General features: G+C 31.0%; 1 protein-coding gene across 1 annotated transcript; it reads left to right on the top strand.

Annotated features, from left to right (window-relative positions):
* The first annotated feature begins 333 nt into the window (after positions 1-333).
* LOC106690792 (telomerase reverse transcriptase) lies at positions 334-18,008 on the top strand. Its single transcript, XM_014436352.3, has 11 exons — positions 334-342; positions 579-789; positions 901-1,197; positions 2,536-2,720; positions 2,968-3,172; positions 6,632-6,805; positions 12,136-12,241; positions 13,740-13,893; positions 17,045-17,275; positions 17,374-17,618; positions 17,700-18,008. Exons 2-11 carry the CDS (start codon positions 607-609, stop codon positions 17,909-17,911), a joined length of 1,992 nt encoding a protein of 663 aa, XP_014291838.2. The 5' UTR covers positions 334-342; positions 579-606; the 3' UTR covers positions 17,912-18,008.
* Positions 18,009-19,473: the final 1,465 nt, after the last annotated feature.

Consider the following 19,473-nt stretch of genomic DNA (forward strand, 5'->3'; position numbering starts at 1 on the left):
TATGGTTCTATTCAATGAACTTCTAATTTTATCGCTATAATGAGAAAAAAGGTTGTTAAGTATTAACTTTTTTTTTTTTTTTGATGGGTCCACTTTTCGAGTTATACAATGGAATTGTTGAATTTCAATGAATGGGTTTTCAAACATTTTAAAGTATGCGTTTCTGACAGTCTATGTAATATTTTTTTCCAATTTGAGAGCTCAGTGCCACCTCATATTTATGATTTTGATACTTATCAGTCTTGGGAGTATTTTTATGAACATGTCATCAAGAATATTACTAGAAGCAATAACAAATCAGAATATGATTTCTTGGTTGATCATTTACTGGTGCAGAACAAGGTGTGGGAAAAGTTGTATTACATATTGGGAAAGAATTTTTTTCTTTTTTTCTTTCTAGATTGTAGAATTTATTTAAAATGGGGCATAAAAACATATATTCTATTGTCAAATAATTGTGAAAAAACATTGACAAAAAATATTGCACCCTCCCTTTCTAATTACGAGTCGAAATTTTCTGTATTTGAAGAAGGATTTGACAGAGATATTAAAATAGATATGTATCGAATTTTGTTTAGTTCATTCAGGCCCAAAGAATTACAGAAGATGATTCCTCAGGAAGACCCAGCTATACTGAAAAATGATATTTTAAATCAATATGTTGGTCCAGAGATTTCTAGGAGCAAAGCTTTTGGTATAAGACAAATGAAGTATATTAAAACTTTAATCAATAATAGTCCAACTTTTAAGGAATGCAAATTAATTTTAGAGGAAATAGTCCATATTAAGGTTTACACACATTTTTACATTATTTTGTGTATTATACAAATAAACTTTTAATTGGTAGAAATATGCATATATATATATATATATATATATATATATTTTTTATAATTCTAGGAGAATATAGTTTCCTTGCCAAAAGTTATTTTATTTCTCACTAAGATGATTGAAAAGTACATACCTTATAAACTTTTATTCCAAAGGAATTTTTTTAATAAGTTTATAAAAAATATGCAACAATTCTTGAAGTTTAATACTAAGCAACAGTTAACATTAGGCTTTGTAATGAAAGGTTTGGCGGAAAAACAAGATCCATTGAGAAGAAATGTTATTGCGAAAATTGTTATGTGGCTTGTTAATGTTTTTTTAATAAATTTAGTACGATCATTATTTTATGTCTCCATAGGAAATAAGGTAATACTCATTTCTAATGTCTTAATTTAAAAATATTTTGTCAATTTTGAAGGTGTCAATAATGTATTAATTTAATTTTGATAAAATATTTGTATAAAGGACTGGATTTTTTTGACCAACGGAGATTACAATCTAGACCTACAATGGATGGACAACATTTTGCATACCCTGTAAAAATTTTTCACTGATGAGTTTGGATTTATCATTTAACCCTATTTGTTTAGGGTTTATCACTAAACCTCATTTGTTAGCAAAATATAGCTGAGGGGATAAAAGAGCTTGTGCAGCTGGATTTAAGCTTTCCCTATAACTTCCTCATACATCATAGCACTTCTTTTTTTTGATCCTGTGTTTTCTCACTAGAGGAAGAAAGACAGAAATGAAATCCACTCCAAACTGACCTGGGTTGTCAGGGCAGCTTCTCAGTGTGCTTATCCATTGCAATGCCTAGTAATTCTATAGCCAGCCACTTGTTAATACATCACAATTATGTGCTACAGCAGATAATTATAGCCAGCTACATTTCCTGATTCAAAATATAAAAGTTATATGCAAGGTAGTGCTTACTAACTTAAAATTTGTTTTAGTATGTACATTCTAATTATTATTTTATTAAGTTAGTCGTATTCACTCTCCTGTTGCCACTATTGAAAAAATTGTATTATTAATGCAATAAAACTTATTCAAGAAGATTCTACTAATAAATTTCATACTTTGTAAGCAATTCAATATTCAATATTTATAAAATATCCTCTTATTAATGAAAGGATTTCTCTTATTGGTTTTTATATGATTCAATAAGTACATTATTTGGTTGTTAAACTGTAAAAATATTGTCCTGTGTTTTAACCTGAAAACGTGTGTGACATTGATATAAAAGTAAAATTCATTTCAATTGTTTGAAACAGAAGTTGATGATAAAATGTATGGTTATTCTTCATGAGTAGTTATTTTTCACATTAATTATTATTATTTTTTACAATAATTTAAATGAGGGTCTTTGTTTTTCTTAATCAAAGAAGCTGATACAGGCTCTATTACTTATTTTAAAGAACTATAAAACCTCCCAATTTTGTCTTATAAAAAAAAATTGTGTATCATCTTTAAAAATAATGAAAAGATGATAAAGATTTACTTCCGAGGAATGGTAACTTTAATCATTTATTTTTATTAGCAAAGTTATAACATGGATATCAAACCAAAAGCAATCTACTAATTATAATACTAAATAGTCCTGGATATTATTCTGTAGTGATACATTTAATTAATTTAAGAATTAAAGGAGTTTATTATTATTTTCATTTTGTTTTTATGTAGCTATTAAAAGTATCTTTTTAGGGTAATGCATTAGTATTTGTTAAACATGAATTTTGGATAATTGCCAGTAAGATATCAATTCAAAAAATGATAACAAATAATCAAATAGTGGAAGTAAATGAACCTATTAAAATTACACACTTGAAGAACATAAAATTCTATCATAAATACAGTGGCTCTGGTTATCGACCAGTTGTTACTAACAGGTAGTGCTCATTTGGTTTTACATTAATTACTGTATTTTTCATGTGTCCATCATCTACTTTCTTATCATTATATTTTATTGTTTTCTTGCTCCTTTTACTTTAATTCTCGTGTACTTTATGTATCTATCATCTTCTTTTATTTAGTATACATTTTTATATAGTCTTTATTTATATTTTATCAATGTTTTTTCAATGTTTATTGTTGAATCTCATTGCGTTTATGCTCTTTTTTTTTTTTTTTTTTTAGTAAATCAGATCAGCTTCATAAATACAAGTTTGAAGTTTGTAATATATTTCTTAAACAGCTAATTGCGTTTAAAAAGAAAAGTTTTCCTAATCCATCAAAGGAACTTCATGCAGCCTGGTTAAATCACTTGAAAATAAAAAATAGAAATAGAAATTGTTATTTTGTCAAAACTGATATAAAGGATGCTTATGGGTCAATTATTCATGTAAGCTATTTATATCATTTTTCATTTTTTTTTCTAGTATATCATATATATATATGATGAGATTAAAAGTCTATTATGTTATAGAATTTAAATAAAATTCTCCTATCTGTTTAAAAATAAAGCATTTCTTTTGAACCCAAGCTATGCTTAAGATATGAGAATTAAGTAGAAACTATTAAAATTTTCTATATGTATATTTAGTTGACCGTCAAAATTTAAATATTTGAAGATAGGTCAGGGTTGCGGTCAAAAAAAGAACAAATAGTTTTAAACTATTTGTTCTTTTTTTTACTGCAACCCTGACCATCTTCAAATATTAAAATTTTCCCTTCATAAAATTTTAAATAATTTTTGAATATTACATAAATTGTTACCCAACAGGTGTTGCCTAATTCTTTACAAATTAGGTCATGGTACATGGCCATCCTTCCCCGCCTGACCCGCCCCGCTAAACCCCCGGAGAGCGAGGGCCCTATATCACTTTCGAAATATTAGCTTAAAACGGGAAGGAGAGACTTTGAGATAGTTTAATTGAGCAATATTTAAAAAGCCCCTGAAATCGAAAAACGGCATCAAACCTGCCACTCCCGCCCTCCATGGCAGCCTTACTTATCTGACTTTTAGAACAGACAATTTCAGCGAGTAGGTTGGTCGATGTACGACATGTCACAATCTCACAATAGCAGGATTGTAACGCTAAAAAAAAGGCCATCCTTCCCCGCCCGACCCGCCCCGCTAAACCCCCGGAGAGCAAGGGCCCTATATCACTTTCGAAATATTAGCTTAAAACGGGAAGGAGAGACTTTGAGATAGTTTAATTGAGCAATATTTAAAAAGCCCCTGAAATCGAAAAACGGCATCTTTTAAAGAGTTAAATTTGGATAAGCTTGTTTTTATAACTTAAGTAGTTAATGATGGAAGATAAAGTACAGTTAATTGGGGTTAGAGATCCTAAAGAGGTGATTCTTAGAAAATCGAATGGTATGGCGGTAGTATTAAATTAAAATGATGAAGATAATGTTGTCCAACATTAGAGCTGGGAATGACTTACTGGTATCAGATAGTGTCCATGAAAATAAATTAGTGGGAGTAAATTCAAATGTTGAAAATAATGATAATTTTTATATTAAAACCATGTTACAACAATTAATGATAATGGAGAGAAATTAAACAGATTGGATAAAAATTTTGAAAAGTGAGAAAAATTGTTACAAAATTTATCAGATAAAATTGAAGAAATAAATATAGAGTTACATGAAGAAAACAGGGTAATATTAACAGAGTTATAAAATAAATTAGATGAAGTAGTTGAAACTGATTTATCAGTACATAACTGAATCATTGGATAAAAATATTGATAAAAAGGTTAAACATTTTAAATTTGAAATTAATGAAAATTATGAATTAGAAATTAATGAAAAGTGTGAATTAGAAATCAATGAAAATTTTTAATTAGAAATAAATGAGAAATCAAAGCAAAATGTAGGAGACCAAAGTGAGTCAAATAAAATCCTGAGATTAAGAGTCTATTATGTTATAAAATGTAAATAAAATTCTCCTATTTGTTTAATAATAAAGCTTTTCTTTTGTTCAATAATTCTGCTTTTCTATACTTAAGATATGAGAATTAAGTAAAAACTATTACAATTTTCTTTTTATAAAATTTTAAATAGTTTTTGAATATATATATATGTTTGACAAGTATTAACAATTAATTCTCTTTAATATTTAAATATTTTTCCATGTTTTGTATTATCAATAAATTATACCAATTGGATTATTATTCATAAAAATATTTTTAAGTACAGATATTAGTTCAATTCAATCACAGAATTGCTCTACATACAAGTTCTAAATGAGTGATTGATTCTTGAATCAGAAGTTAAGGTTGTAGTTGTGACTATTATTGAATTATATCTAATAATTGATCATGTATTTGTAAAATTGATAATAATTGGATTGGAATAATCTTCTTCTTTTTTTCGGTTTGAGTCTCATATTCCAGCCATCTTAACCTCCTTGCCTTCATATCCTGAGATATTGATTCGTCAGTCCCTGCAAGCAGTTCATTGTTCTTCTCCAAGTGTTAAGGCTCTGATCCCAGATTGCTCCTGTAATTATATAGAGGACTTTCCATTCAAATCTCTTGATCCTGCTTTCTTGGGTACCTGGTAGAGGCCAGGTCTCACGTTGTACATCCTTAATTTCAGATTTTTAGAAATTTTTCAGGACTTCAGTATTCTTGGCAGAGAGAAGGCTCATTTCGCGCTTGTTGTACGCTACTCTATCTCAGTCCTTTGATCATTTATTGATGTCATTATGGAGCCGAGGTATTTGAAACTGTCTATTTTCTAAAAAGGTTTGCCATCCTTGCTGACAGTCCTTGGTGTGAATTTTTTGGCTTAACATTCATATATTTTGTTTTGTCTTCATTTACTTACAAGCCGATTTCCTCTGCTTCTCTAACAGAGTCATTGTGAGTCTTTCCATGTCATCTTGGTTACTTCCTTGGACCACAATGTTGTCTATGTATGGCAGGGCTTTATGTTTCATTCTGACATGTACTCTACCATTTTCGCATGATGTTCTAGTCATTTTTTCTAGAGCTATATTGAATAGCATTGGTGAGAGTCCATCTCCTTGTCCCAGACCTGTTCTGACCTCAAAGGGTTCTGATACTTCTCCTTTTATCAGGACTCTGAATTTAGGATCATTCATACATGCTTTTGTCAGTCTTACCAATGTCCCGGGGATTCCCATCTCAGTCATGATCTTCCTAAGACAGTTTCTGTCTACAGAATCATAGGCTGCTTTGAAATTGACAAATAAGGCATGCAGATTCTGATCTACTTCTCATCGTTTTTCAAATATCTGTTTCAGGACGAAGATTTGGTTTAGTGTGCTCTTTCTACTTCTAAACTTTACTTAGTGGTCACCTATTATATTTTCGTAATATTTAGTTATCCGATTTAGCAGGATATTGGTCATTATCTTGTAGGCCACCAGAAGGAGTGTTATGGCTTTGTAATTGGCGCATTCATATTGGGAGCCTTTCTTTAGGATAGCACTAATCAGGCCTGTGTTCCAGACCTCAGGTATCCTTTCCTTCTTCCATATTTTTTGGATTAGTTCCAATAGCTTGGTTAGAGGTTCTCCGTCATCTTTGAACAGCTCTTATAGTAGGCTGTCTATTCCTGGAGCATTCCTTCATTGAAGTCTATCAATATCTATATAAATTTTGAATTTATAATTTAAGAGAAATAATCTACTAATGTTTAATTATTAGGATTATAAACTAAAGTTGAGATTTGCCTGCTCAAGGCAGACACACTGCTGCTCTAGTCTGAAAGATACCCTACATGATTTTGATATGAGAGCAAGAACAAAACAAAAAAATATATCTTGTATTGAATGACCCCTCTCGCCCTACGTTATGTTATTATATGTTTTTAATTTCAGCATAAATTGAAATCAATACTGAAAGATTGGTGTGATGGATTAGAGGATGATTTAATACTCATGTCTTTTGGATATAAAGGAAAATGGGGAAAAATGAAAACCATGAAACAATTTTTAAATTTAATTCCATCAGCAGGAGACAAAATTTTAGTTTGCAAATCTGGAACAGAAAAGGTAGTTTCTATTTATAAAACATTAATTTTAATATTGTTTTAAATTATTTTTATTATCATAAAAGTGTAACTTATAAAACTTTTTATTTCCTTTTCTTTCTTTCTAAATTAAGAAGTTTTAATTGTGAAAGTGCCTTCTTACCTATGGAATTTGAAGGATTATGAACTTAAGTTAATACTCCGCATAATGTTACTGTTGAACAGAAACGATACCAAAAATGCTGACTGAACCCAATATGTTTTCATCATTACTGAGGAAAATGGGTTCTCAGGCATGCTGAAAACTTTGTTTCCTCACTAGTAAAGGTAGGGAAGTTTTTTACTCATGCAGGAAATAAAAAAAATTACGACTTCAGAAACAAAAATTATTACTCACATTTTATGTTTTAGACATCAAGGAATGAATTTGGTTCTGTATATTTCTCTATAGTCTACTTTGTGTTTGGGCCTAATTGATCAAATTATTAACTTTGTGTGTGGATAATTAGTTGGTTCCATGTTGATTTTATCAGTTTCGGTCCTAAATTTAAATATCTTTTCTTTGGCACGCCTATACTTTGAAAATGGCTCGTCTGATTTGGGTCAAATTTGAGAAAAATTGGAGAATAGTTTGAAATTAGTATTATAGAAATTTCTACTATATTTCAAAAATAGCTCATTCTGGATATATTATTCTCAAAAGTCATATAATATACAAAGGATGTCCAGAAAGTAAGAGTACTAAATTTTTTGTTTAAAAAAAATTTACTGGATTTTGTAGGTATGTATGTTATTTATTATCCCTCATTTTCTGCATCCTGTTTAGTGCAAATTATAAGTTTTGGCACAAGCTTTTTGATGTCCTCAAGGAACTCTTCCCACCACCAACTCCTTCGTCCAGTTCAAGAGCTCTTGTTTCACCTCCTTATTGGTTCAAAACTTTTATCTACCCATGTGAGTCTTCAGAAATGTGAAAAAATGATAAGTCAACCCTTAGAAAACTGAATTGGAGCTTTGTACTCTGTCTAGACAGTAATACATTGAGACAGACTAAGTGTGCCAGCTATATTAGGTATCAAGCTGGATTCTCAGTCAACATGGAGTGCTCATGCTGAGAAAAATGCATTGAAGAGAACCAGGAGGTTGTTCATACTAAAGAGATTGGTGTGAACCAGATGGGGGAGCCTCCCAGCATGTACTGACATTAACCTATAAGACCTATATGAGACTTGCAATGGAGTATGGAGGTTTGTTAATGGTGACTGCTTCAGATTCAACGGTTAAAAAAATGATATCACCCAGCACTATGCACTGAGAATTATCATAATTAGGTTTTCTAATTTGGTTCATGTTGCTGTAATAGAGCTTCAGACAGGGATTGAACACCAGGAATATAGACAAAAGGTGGCTGCACTGTTCTTTAGTGAATGCCTCCAGTTGAGCAATGTCGAATTCTTGGTAACTTAAACACCTGCTGCTGCGTGACTAGTCAAAAATCAAGTTCTTTATAATCTGAAGTTTAATCTTCGTTTTGGGAAGAATGGTATCTTGTCTAGACCCTCTAGAACCTCATACTGTTGCCGTCAGCTCAAGACCTGATTCCTTACCACACTGCCAGCTATTACACTACTTTAACATCACCTGTGTCCCAGCTGAACGTTCCATCGAACAAGCTGAAGGCCATTGTGTTGGAGACTATGCACACCTGATTTCCATAAAAAGAATGGTTGTGTGTATACACCGATGGATTAGCAATTGAAGTAGGATGAAATGGAGGTGTGGATTTGTATTAAGCGTTGTGGTGTATAGCCGCACCTGTTTACCTTGCCAACAACTTTTATGGTGAACTTTGTGCAGTTTTTATGTCTCTGGTTAAAACATGCTGTGAGATGAAACTGGAAAAGAAATGTTATTCATGTTGACTCACTAGCTGCCTTCGTTAGCCTATGCAACTACAGCCTGATAAACTTTTATGCACTTTTGGAGGGAAGAAGATTTTTGGAGAAGTCTCTCATGAAAGGAGGAACTGTGGAACTGCATTGGATTCTTTCGCATATAGGAATCTGGGAAAATGAAGGTGCCAACGTCCTAGCCAAAGAAGAATTCCAAATGCCCATGGCTTAAACACTGACCAGTTTTGCTGCTGCTATAAATCTTATCAATACTTCTTTGAGAGATAAATTGCATTAAATTTATTAAGAGTGTGCAGAAGGGAAGTAGTGTGTATCCCTCAACAGTCATTGTGATTGTATACTACTTAATCTTTCCCACTATGAGTCAGTCTCCACATTTAGCGCTGTCACTTGACATGATTACTTGAGTGGTCTTTTCCCTATGATTAGAGTAGGAGATGATCCTCGTTGCTCCTTATGGTTTGTTGGACATGACATCCAGGTATTTATAAGACTACTCTCGCCTCAAGGACATAAGACAAAATTTTAAAGAAGATGAGACCAAGTCATCTAAATTTGCAACACTATTTTGTAATATCTTTTTTTTTTTAATTAATAGTTGTGTTAACGCCATCTATATTAAAATGTAAATAGGCAGTAAATAGATTTAATTACTTTATTTATTTTGTATTTTGGTTAGAAGTATGTTTTTTTTTAAGAAAAGGAATTATACTTGTGGTAATAAACATTACCACAAGTATAATTGGAATGTATTTGTTGAAATATGGGCCAGTGGGATTATTTGCCACAACACAACAAGTGGTGGCCTATATGTTGGTCAGTAGCCTAGGTACAGTCGCCTAGTCGACTTGTTATGGTATAGTCGTCCAGAGGGCTTGGTGTATGACAGTCCCCCAGTCGCTTTACTTTAGTCACCAGACCTTGCTGAGAAAACATCGGAGTGCCAGTTCGCTGTGTGGGCCCACCTACGTGTATTACGAACAGAACGTTGTCTTTCAGAACGGACCTCCAGTCATCCGATCCATCAGAGTTCATCCATTGTAACTAGTAATTTGGTCTGAGCATCAATCCTCAAAAGGTTAGTCTTTGTGTCTTCACTAACAGACAGAACATTGCAATCAGGTCGCCGTATCTTAACAGTGAATGATTGGGATTCTTCTTGGTGGAAAGGAGCCATAGATAATCCTGGGGCCTTAAACCAAAAGTTATATATTGGTTGTACATGGCAGCAATAAGATCCATTGTCCTATACGCTGCTATTGTATGGTGGCACAGGGCTACAACCAGAAAATCCCAAGCTTGGCTTGGGAAACTTCAAGAGACTGTCATGCCTCATGATAACGGGTGCCATAAGCACTACTCCTGCATTAATGGAGATTCTTCTGAACATTAAACCTCTACATCTAGAGATCGAAGCTCAAGCCCTTAGCTCTGACAGAGGACAGAGGATCCTTACACAGTGTCCAGATTTGCAAAGGCAAGTGGCCTGTTTTGAGCAGAGAAGGGACGGCGTACAATAGGCCCTTTGTGGCCGCGGTGCTTCTTTGCCAGAAAAAAAAACCCAAAAAATAGTAATTTTTTTTTAATTGTAATTTTGGGTATATCGAAGTACTTTTTTTATTTTTTATTTTGTTCTATATTTTTGGAAGGTTTCTTTTTTAAAATTTAATTTATGTATTTTGTTTGTATTAACTTAACAAATAAATGTTTGGATCCGAGCCAGCGTTTTTTATTTGTTCTTTAGTTAAGCTTTCCTTAAAAAAAAAACAGTCGATTTGAGGTGGCTTAATAAGTTGATTTTTATATCTAAATGATTTTAGTTATGTTTTTATTTTTATGTATCTTCGTTTCAGTATTGTTTAATTGTTGTATTGAATCAAAAAAAGCAAGCTAACCGATTTTGATTGGTCAAATATGAAGTAAAATATGTTATTCAAAACAAAGAAGATGGCGGCGTAAGTCCTTCCGAAGTGTCCATTGAATTCTTTGTGTTGAGAGCATAGATTGAAATTTTTCAACTTTTGTTGTTTCTCTACCATAATTATAGGAAAAGAATAATCAAAGAAGAAATAGAATACAATAACAAGTATCAATAAAATATTTACATCGTGAATCCTAGCAAGTAAATTAGAGCGATTGTACTACAATCGATTTTTTTGAATCAACGAGTGAATGTTGAAGAAAGAACAGAGGAAATAGTCACGGTTTGTTTGGACAGGGGGGAGAGGGTTAAAAGGACCTGAAGCGGTAAATGAGGGCCTCTCCTGGAAGAGAGGAGGTGGATTCTTTTGTCTACGTCAGTGGTAGACATCTAGTCCCTAGGCATCTAGAATCATCCATGAAGATAAAGTGACTTTTAGTTTGGATTGCCTGGGGATGACTGGAAGCTAAGGTGACTGTAAGTGATTGTTATACAGTTAGACATAGCATTGTGGGAAAGAAGACAGCAAGACTCATCAATCAGCAAAAGAAGATTGTGTAATTGGTTGGTTTTGTTTCTAACTAGAATTTAATACGTTTGTATAATAGCTATTAATTTAGTTTAAATGTTATTAGTAGAAAAGTGTCTGTTCTGATTGCCTAGAAAAACATGCCCTGAGATTAATAGTCAATAATGTTATAAACAATAAAATAAAATTCTCCTATGTGTTTAATAATAAAGCTTTTCATTTGAACCTAAGCTATACTTAAGAAATGAGAATAAGTAGAAACTATTAAAAATTCCTGTTATTTTACTTTAAATAATTTTTGAATATTACAATATTGGGCAGCTAGACGTCTTACAGCAGAAAGAAAAGCCATGACCTTGTACAATAAGGAAAACAAATTATTATAATGGGTGCGACAGCTGTCACTATCATTTCCACTGTTGGTATCACCCTTTCTTTGGAACCTGAACTTAATTTAGTACTTTAACTTGTTTATGCCTACTTTAATTTTAGAAAATGTTTTCTTAGTATAGTAACACTATGGAAGAACCATTTTTATTAGGAAAATGTATATGTTAAGGAATGAATTGAAATGTTTGTATTTGGTGTATAGACCGAAATTGATTGTGAAAGGAAACCTGTGGGGGAAAAAAAATGTTTTCTTTATATCATATTATACCATGTAATTATATGTAATTTATATATGTTCGATTACGGATTGATAAGTATGCTGTGTGATATTGGAACCTGATGTATTTAGGCAGCATAGACGAATAAAGTATTTCTCTTCTGGCTATATAGGAAGAGCATTTTATGATAAATACTGGTCTGGAACTAATAAACTACTGTATTTTTTTAATGCTTCAGATATTTAAGTATTTGAACTTGTTATTGATTTTTAATACTTATAAGTAACTGAAAATCTTTAATTTTTAAATACTTTTCATGACATGTTTATTTTTTTTCATCACTATAGTATTAAAACAAAACTTTTAAATTGACTGTTGCAGAACATGCATTTGAGCGAATTGATATCTGATATTTTTCACTATATTGATAATATTTATGTCGCATTTTCAAAAAAGAATTACAAATTAAACAAAGGATTACATCAAGGTAATTTATTAAGTGTTCATCAGTACCTTACACACAATTTTTTTTTTAGATTTATAAATATAAACTGTGATATATTTATGCAAATAATTACTAAGTTGCATTATCATATCTTTTTAAAAGAGAAATATGTTATAGTTCATTTTTTAAATCAATAAGGATTTTTTTTAATTTACCAAAAAAAAAAAATTGTTTTACATATTTCCTGATTAGCTCAAATATGTTATAAAATTAAATACCTGTTACATATTCCTGATTAGCTGTTTTGAGGGTAGCCCTCCAGAGTTCACCCAGCCTCATAAAGTGTGTACTCTTAATTGGAAAAAAAAATCTGGAGGTGGTGCATCATTATGAACAAATCACCTCCTTGTATGACCATTATTCAAGAAACAGTAGTTCCTTACAAAGTACTGAGTCATAGCGGTACTAATTTTCATTTTTATATTTCCCGATAAGAAATTCATATAAATTAAAAAAAAAAATCAGGAGCAGTTTCACCCTACTTAGAGCTGAAATCAATCCTCGCTCATATATTGATATGGCGAATTTAATCAAAATTTTTAGAGCTGTTATCAAGAAAATCGAAAACAATATGATAAATCGGTTCTGTAAAATGGCACTTCCAGTTGGTCAATTTTAAAGACAAACGTTATGTCACATCCCAGGCATATACCTGTCATAAATATGTATTTTCAGTTTTGTACCGCTTTTCGTTTTCGAGCTAGGCTATTTACAAACACTAACCATTTTGCAAGACTTGGTTATTTGGACTCTGAGGATCTCAAAATGTGTGTTTCTAAACAGCCTAAACTAAAACTGAAATTATAAATTTTTTAAAATCGCTATACTTTCCCTTACTATATATTCCATACATAGGTATGTGAAAGTAATAATTTAATCATTAGACAAGCTGAAGGATTATTATGTAAGGGTTGCATGGTGATAAATCCTCTAACTTCAAATTTCTCAATAATAGAGTTATAATTTACTATTCTGTGTTGTATGATACTATTAAATATTCATTGACTTAAGCTGTGATATCTTCTAACACCAAGCAATTTTTAATAAAAAAAAAAAATTAAAATTAATACTTCATTTTAGATGCTTCTCGAAAGAATTATTGATTTCAGAAACAATCATTTAGGTGTCCTACAAAAAGATGGTTTTGACAAGATATCATTAGAATGTGACTTTGATTTTTTTGTTATATGTTAAAACATTAAAATTATATTGTTGATTTTTCAGACAGATGTGGCATCACAGCTTAAACAATGATATAGTATATTTAATATACCATTGTTTAGAAATTTCAGATCAGACTGATCTATGAAATAAACATTGTGTTTATATTTAAAACATTTAAGCTGAATTTAAGTATTAATATTATATTATGGTATTAGTTTCCATCTTCAATTGCTACTAGAGATTAAGAATAAAATTTTTATCTCCATCTTTAATTAACAAAGTTTTATTGAAATAAAACTTAGTTTATATCTTTTAGGAGGAAAACTATCAGCAGCATTATGTGAAATTTATTATACTTCATTGGACCATAATTATTTAACTAGATTGAGTGATTTCAACAAAGGCGATATATTATTAAGGGCTGTTGATGATTATATATTCATCAGTCAAGATCGACTGAAGACAAATGAGTACATTATCAATTTTCTAATTCTTCTATAACTATAATAGTCCAGAATACCTCCTTCTGATTCCTCATGTTCTAAAAGCAGTTAATCAGCAAACAGTGTTGCTGGATGCTATAATTTTATTTTTATTTTTTTTTGTAATTCATACATTTGCAAAGCAAATAATTTAAATAGGATACGAGGTTATGAATATGAGTTTTCTATTGAGGGTTTCTTTGATGTTTTGAAGGATAATAAATATAGGTGTGGAAAAAGATGCATGTCTATTTGAGGATTTTGAGGAATTTATGTTACAAACATGTATTAGTGGGTTGACATGTCCTGCCAAATTTTGGTCTTAAATAAAATAAAAAATAAATAAAAATAAAAAAACTTACAGACTCTATTTATGAATGGGTGTAAGGATTACTTTGCTTTTATTAAAAATAAAAGGATTAGATTCATACATAACCAATCTTTATTTTTTTGGATTACATTAACAAACCCCTACTTCTGTCTTCTGAGGGAGCGAAAAATATTATCAGTGATTAACATCAAAGCCTTTTTAAGTTTTTAAATTGCATATGCTACTTTTAGCATTGTTGTTTTTTTTCTTTCATTCTCATGGCTCTCGATAGAACCATAACTGTTGTCTTCCTCTGATTCAGGAGAAAATGAAATCCCAAGGGGTTCCTGTGTTTTTTTTTATTACATCAATGACCATGAAAATTTTCCACCAAATCCTATATGGTCAAAATTCAAATAATATTTCAATTTTTACAAGATTAACATACTAAATTATCTTAACTTTTACTTATAAAACATAAAAATCAAATTTACTTCCAGTAGAATAAGAAAAAAAGAAATAAAAACATAGAATCATATGAATAAAAAAAAATTTCTTTCAAGTTCATTATTCTGAATTCTACACTGAGGTTTTGTAAAAATCGTATGCATCCATTTAGTCTTACTATTGTTATTATATCCTTTTGGCTGAGTCCCTGGTTCAGGTGAAACCATGGTACAAGGGTTACAGTTGACTGGACTCTATAATAATTTGTACCTTTTATTTGAGATTCCCAGTCATAGCAATCTTTCCCTGCCTTTATCACTTCTTTCTTAAAGCATTTTAGGAGATCCAGCATAGGGACCTTCGAATTCTGTTATGCAGTTTGCCTTCTGTCAGCAGCCTCATTACCAAATAAACCTATTTGACTTGGTATCCATTGAAATTTGTAGTTGTTGGTTCAGGTTATTATGTTATGGATTATTTCTATTGTCATATGTGCTATAATTCTGTTTCTGGGGACTACTTTAATAATTTGCTTGAGGAGGCTGAGTCTGTGAGTATAACTGTGCTGGAGTTTGTATATATATGTTGACTGTATTGAATGGCTTTAAAATTCCGAAAAGTTCTGCACTGAGAATTCTGAGTAGGTGGGTATGAAGACTGTGGATATTGTACATGCTTTATTTGGATCTACTACAGCTATTGCAGTTTGGTTGGCAGACTTGGAGATATCTGTTAATATCTGTATGTGATAAGGATAGTCGGTTCATATTGTGTTGAGAGCTAATTGTTTTAAGATGATTGAGTTATATGAGGATTTACATCCATATGCAGTCAATAACTTAGACTTGCTTTGGAAATTAACATTTACGGGACAATAGAGTGTTGAGTCTATTGAGGGATATTTTAGCTGTATATACTGTTTTTTACATAGGGTTCTTTTCTGTTATTAAATTTTGCATTATTAGTGAAAATATATTTGTTGAGTCTATAACATTTTTTAAAGAGTGTTGTATATCAGCAAAGCTCTTTAGTATGTGTTTCTTTGTAAGCCAAGTTCTTCTTAATGGTAATGGCCTTTCTCTATCTTCAGATAATAGTACATTTATAAGCATGGTTTCAACACCCCCTAAAAAGGAGTTTCTTTTAGGAATAGGAATTAACAGAGATCAAACCTAGCACAATCTGTTAATTGTATAAACAAACTTTTAATTGTATGACAACTTCCTAGCCATATAATGAATAAAAAAGTAACTTCTAAAATAGTGAAATATCATGAAATTTAATAAAACACATTCCTTAATTCAACATAAATAAGATGATGGTGGAGAAATAGCAAACTGCAATATAGAATAGATATGTTGGATTGGTAAGGAAAAGGTAGGTTTTATAAATTATGTCTCAATTCATGGCAATCGACGAACATTCCTAAATATCTTGATTAGCCTTCTGAAATCTATATCAATTAATAAGTTTGTTTTAGTGTGCTGTTATATCAGGGGCACGTATTCGGAAGGGTAAATTAAAATCTTTGCTATAAAATTATAAATATTACCTACCATGAAGTATTCCTTCAGTGTAAATTAGTATAACTTTTGTAGAAAGATGATTATGTATATTTCTTGTTATTGTTTTAAAATTCTTTGTCTTCTTTCTCTTCCTCCTTAGTGCCTTTCAGCATGGAGGTGCTTCTGTCCAGACAAACCAAGCCTTTTGATCCCGAGCCAGCCCTCTCATGGCATTCCAATTTTTCCCTCTTCTCTCTCTCACTTTGGAGATGTAGTTCTTCTATTGTATTCTGGCTCTCTTGGGCGTTTTCCTGTTGGTCTGGCCTCAAAATATTTTCTTGGGCCCCTGTCTTCGTTTTAAAATTAATATTTTAAAAATTGTATTAAATATTCCTTTGTTCACGCATGTCTCTATTAGATAATTTATTGCTCCAGGAACTCAATAATTTTTATTCATTTCTTTGTATACCTTAAAATTAAAGTACATTACTTTATTCCTTAATGTTTCTTCTACAGCAATCACAAAAGTGTGTAATACTGAACAATCTAAGAGACATTCTAGTTTAATATAAATATAAGAAATTATATGTATCTTATAACATTGCTTTATTGTGAACATCAAAGTAATATTCAAAATCCAATCTGACCCACCCCACTATCCACTTGATCCAGGCAGTGGACTTGGCCTGTCTAAAATATCCATTAATATATGGCCATATGTTAAAGAAAATCAGAATACTCATGCTATAACCTACTTTTTTTTTTTATTATATTTTAACATTTTGTTGTGAAGTACAGTACTGTCTTGTTTATTTAACTCTTATATATCTGAACTACTTACTTATAATTCATCATTTCGCATTGTTGATTTTTTTAGATTTTTAGAAATTATGACAAAAGGGATTCCAGAATATGGTATGGAGATACAGAGTGAAAAAACTGTAACAAACCTTAATGAATTCAACAAAAACGACTTGGCTTCCAATTCTAATATTCCATTTTTTGGATTCAATTTAGATGTGAAACATGGTTACATCACTCCATGCTTGAGTAATTATGAGAATATTAATATAAAATCAACCATAGCATTTAATAAATTGAATAAAGGGTAATTGATATTTCTTAACAATTTTTTCCCATGTATTTTATATGTAAGTAGCATGTTTAAAGTTATTTTAAGACTTTAATTTTTTTATTTCGTTACAGAATTCTAATGCAGAAAATGAGTTCAATTATAGCATTGAAACTTCATCCTTTGCTGTTTGATCACACATATCAGTCCGTACGAATTCTGCTGCAAAATATTCACTGTGCTTCTTGTGTCATGGCTATCAAATTCATAGCCACTGTTAAATTGTTGAAACTTGCTGAGATAATGCTTGAAGAAGAATACTTAATGTCTTGCATCAAAAAATCTGTTTCTGCTATTGCTTTATATGTTTACAGAAAAGGTAAATTACACATATTATACTGTAGAATTTGCTTCATATCTTTCAATTGGATATTTGAAGAAAAGATTCTCATATTTTCAGGTAAGAAAGCTATTGAGTACAATGCCACTAAGAAAATGGCTTTGAAATCTTTTATTTTAATTTTTAGAAGAAAAAAATACAATTTCAAATTATTAGAAATGTTGCAACTCAAGGCTAGCCATTTAACTGTGAAATCAAAAAGAGTTGACCGATATATTAAATCAGTTGGCAAAGTGTTACATCCAAGTTTATCTTACAGCTTAATGTCATAATATATTTCTAAGTCTTTATATTTTATATGCATAATTTGAGCATTTAAAAGCACTGTTAGACACTTTATTTAATTGATTTTAATAAAGATTTATTTTTTATAATTAATTTTTTTTAAAACCCAGTTAAATAGCAACCTATATGAAAACAACATTATTTATGTATGGCTCATTCCACATTAAATCCAGAAATTTTGAGAAATGTCATATATCATCTCAGATTTTGATGAACTGTATGCTTTATACCTTCATACATTATAAGATTATAACCTAAATTTTAATGTTTTATCTCAACTAGTTTTTGTTTAGAGCCACATAAACTTTTGATCAAACCAATATTTTTATAACCAAATCATTTAAAAAATTTAGATTATATTGAATAAACTATACTAATTTGAGAAAAACAAAACAAACAATAATCAATGTATTATACATCCAAAAGTTTACAAAAAATAATACATATCGAGTTATGAAAATTTTAAAAGAAAATAAAGTGTTATATAAAAACATTATTATGAACCAAAGGTAACTGCGATATTATAATCCATCCTACCCTATCATTTTTGCAATATGCATACAGATTTCAGTAGTGGGATATTATACATGGCCATGTAACAATAATTTTGTTTTTCTCTATAAATCTTGTTACATACCCTGCAGTGTTGTTTCCAACTTCTGTGGCCTTCCTGGCAGTAGTTCCCTCCTAGACTGTGCAGTGGTAAAGTATTCCCTCTTGGAGTCGTCACCCACCCTCATCCCAATCACCCTAATTGTATCCTCCCAGATAACCTGTTTCCATTTGTTAGGGTTTTCATCGATACTCATTCTAAGATTTTCCTGAAATCCTGTTGAACCTTCTCTCTTAAAAACTTATTGGGTCACTTCTTCTTACAACAGGAAGTCGAAAGGCACCACCAAGTCCTACTCTGCTTCATGTAAAATCACCCTGTGTGTTCCCTGTATGCAAGTTCTTGGTATATGAAAAAGTCATAAGACTTGTCATTCGTTACCTATGGTTCCAAAGCACATATGGAGATATCTAAGGCATAAGAAAGCAAATTGTTGTCATGAGAGAAACATGTTTTGCGCAAGATCTATGTCCCAGTATGTGAAAACATGAGTAATGGAGAATCCGCTCTAACGAGGAATGCATGTTGCAGGAATGCAGTTTTGCATATGTAAAACCAGATTTGGTGTCAACTGTGAAAGGGAGCCAAATCAGATGGCTGGATCATGTTGTACATATGTCAAGGAAATCTATCCTTTACCCTAAAGCTTACTCGAAGACTGACTTGGTGGAAAACGTGGTAGAGGAATGTTTTAGGTGGTTGGACGAAATTTTGAAAAATATGGGCATTAGAAGATGGTAGATGTTTGACCGGGATAGGAGAGAGGGGCAGAAAATTATAAGAAAGGCCCAGTTCTTGTAAGATTATAGCGCCTATAAATAAATAAAATATTTATAATATAATGATATATAAAATTAATATTGATAACAAGATCAATATTATAAACCAAACTATTAAAAATTGATAGGCTGAGAAAAAAGTGTTAAAGGCCAATTG

The sequence above is a fragment of the Halyomorpha halys genome, unplaced genomic scaffold (genome assembly GCF_000696795.3).
Source record: "Halyomorpha halys isolate HHAL.00 unplaced genomic scaffold, Hhal_1.1 Scaffold1873.1, whole genome shotgun sequence".
Classification (NCBI taxonomy): domain Eukaryota; kingdom Metazoa; phylum Arthropoda; class Insecta; order Hemiptera; family Pentatomidae; genus Halyomorpha; species Halyomorpha halys.

Bases quoted from the DNA above. Each gene is read 5' to 3' on its own strand.
- LOC106690792 (XM_014436352.3), top strand. From the start codon at position 607: ATGATTCCTCAGGAAGACCCAGCTATACTGAAAAATGATATTTTAAAT. The intron at 6,806-12,135 runs GTAGTTTCTATT...TGACTGTTGCAG, and splicing joins GCAAATCTGGAACAGAAAAG to AACATGCATTTGAGCGAATT. The intron at 17,276-17,373 runs GTAATTGATATT...ATTTCGTTACAG, and splicing joins TTTAATAAATTGAATAAAGG to AATTCTAATGCAGAAAATGA.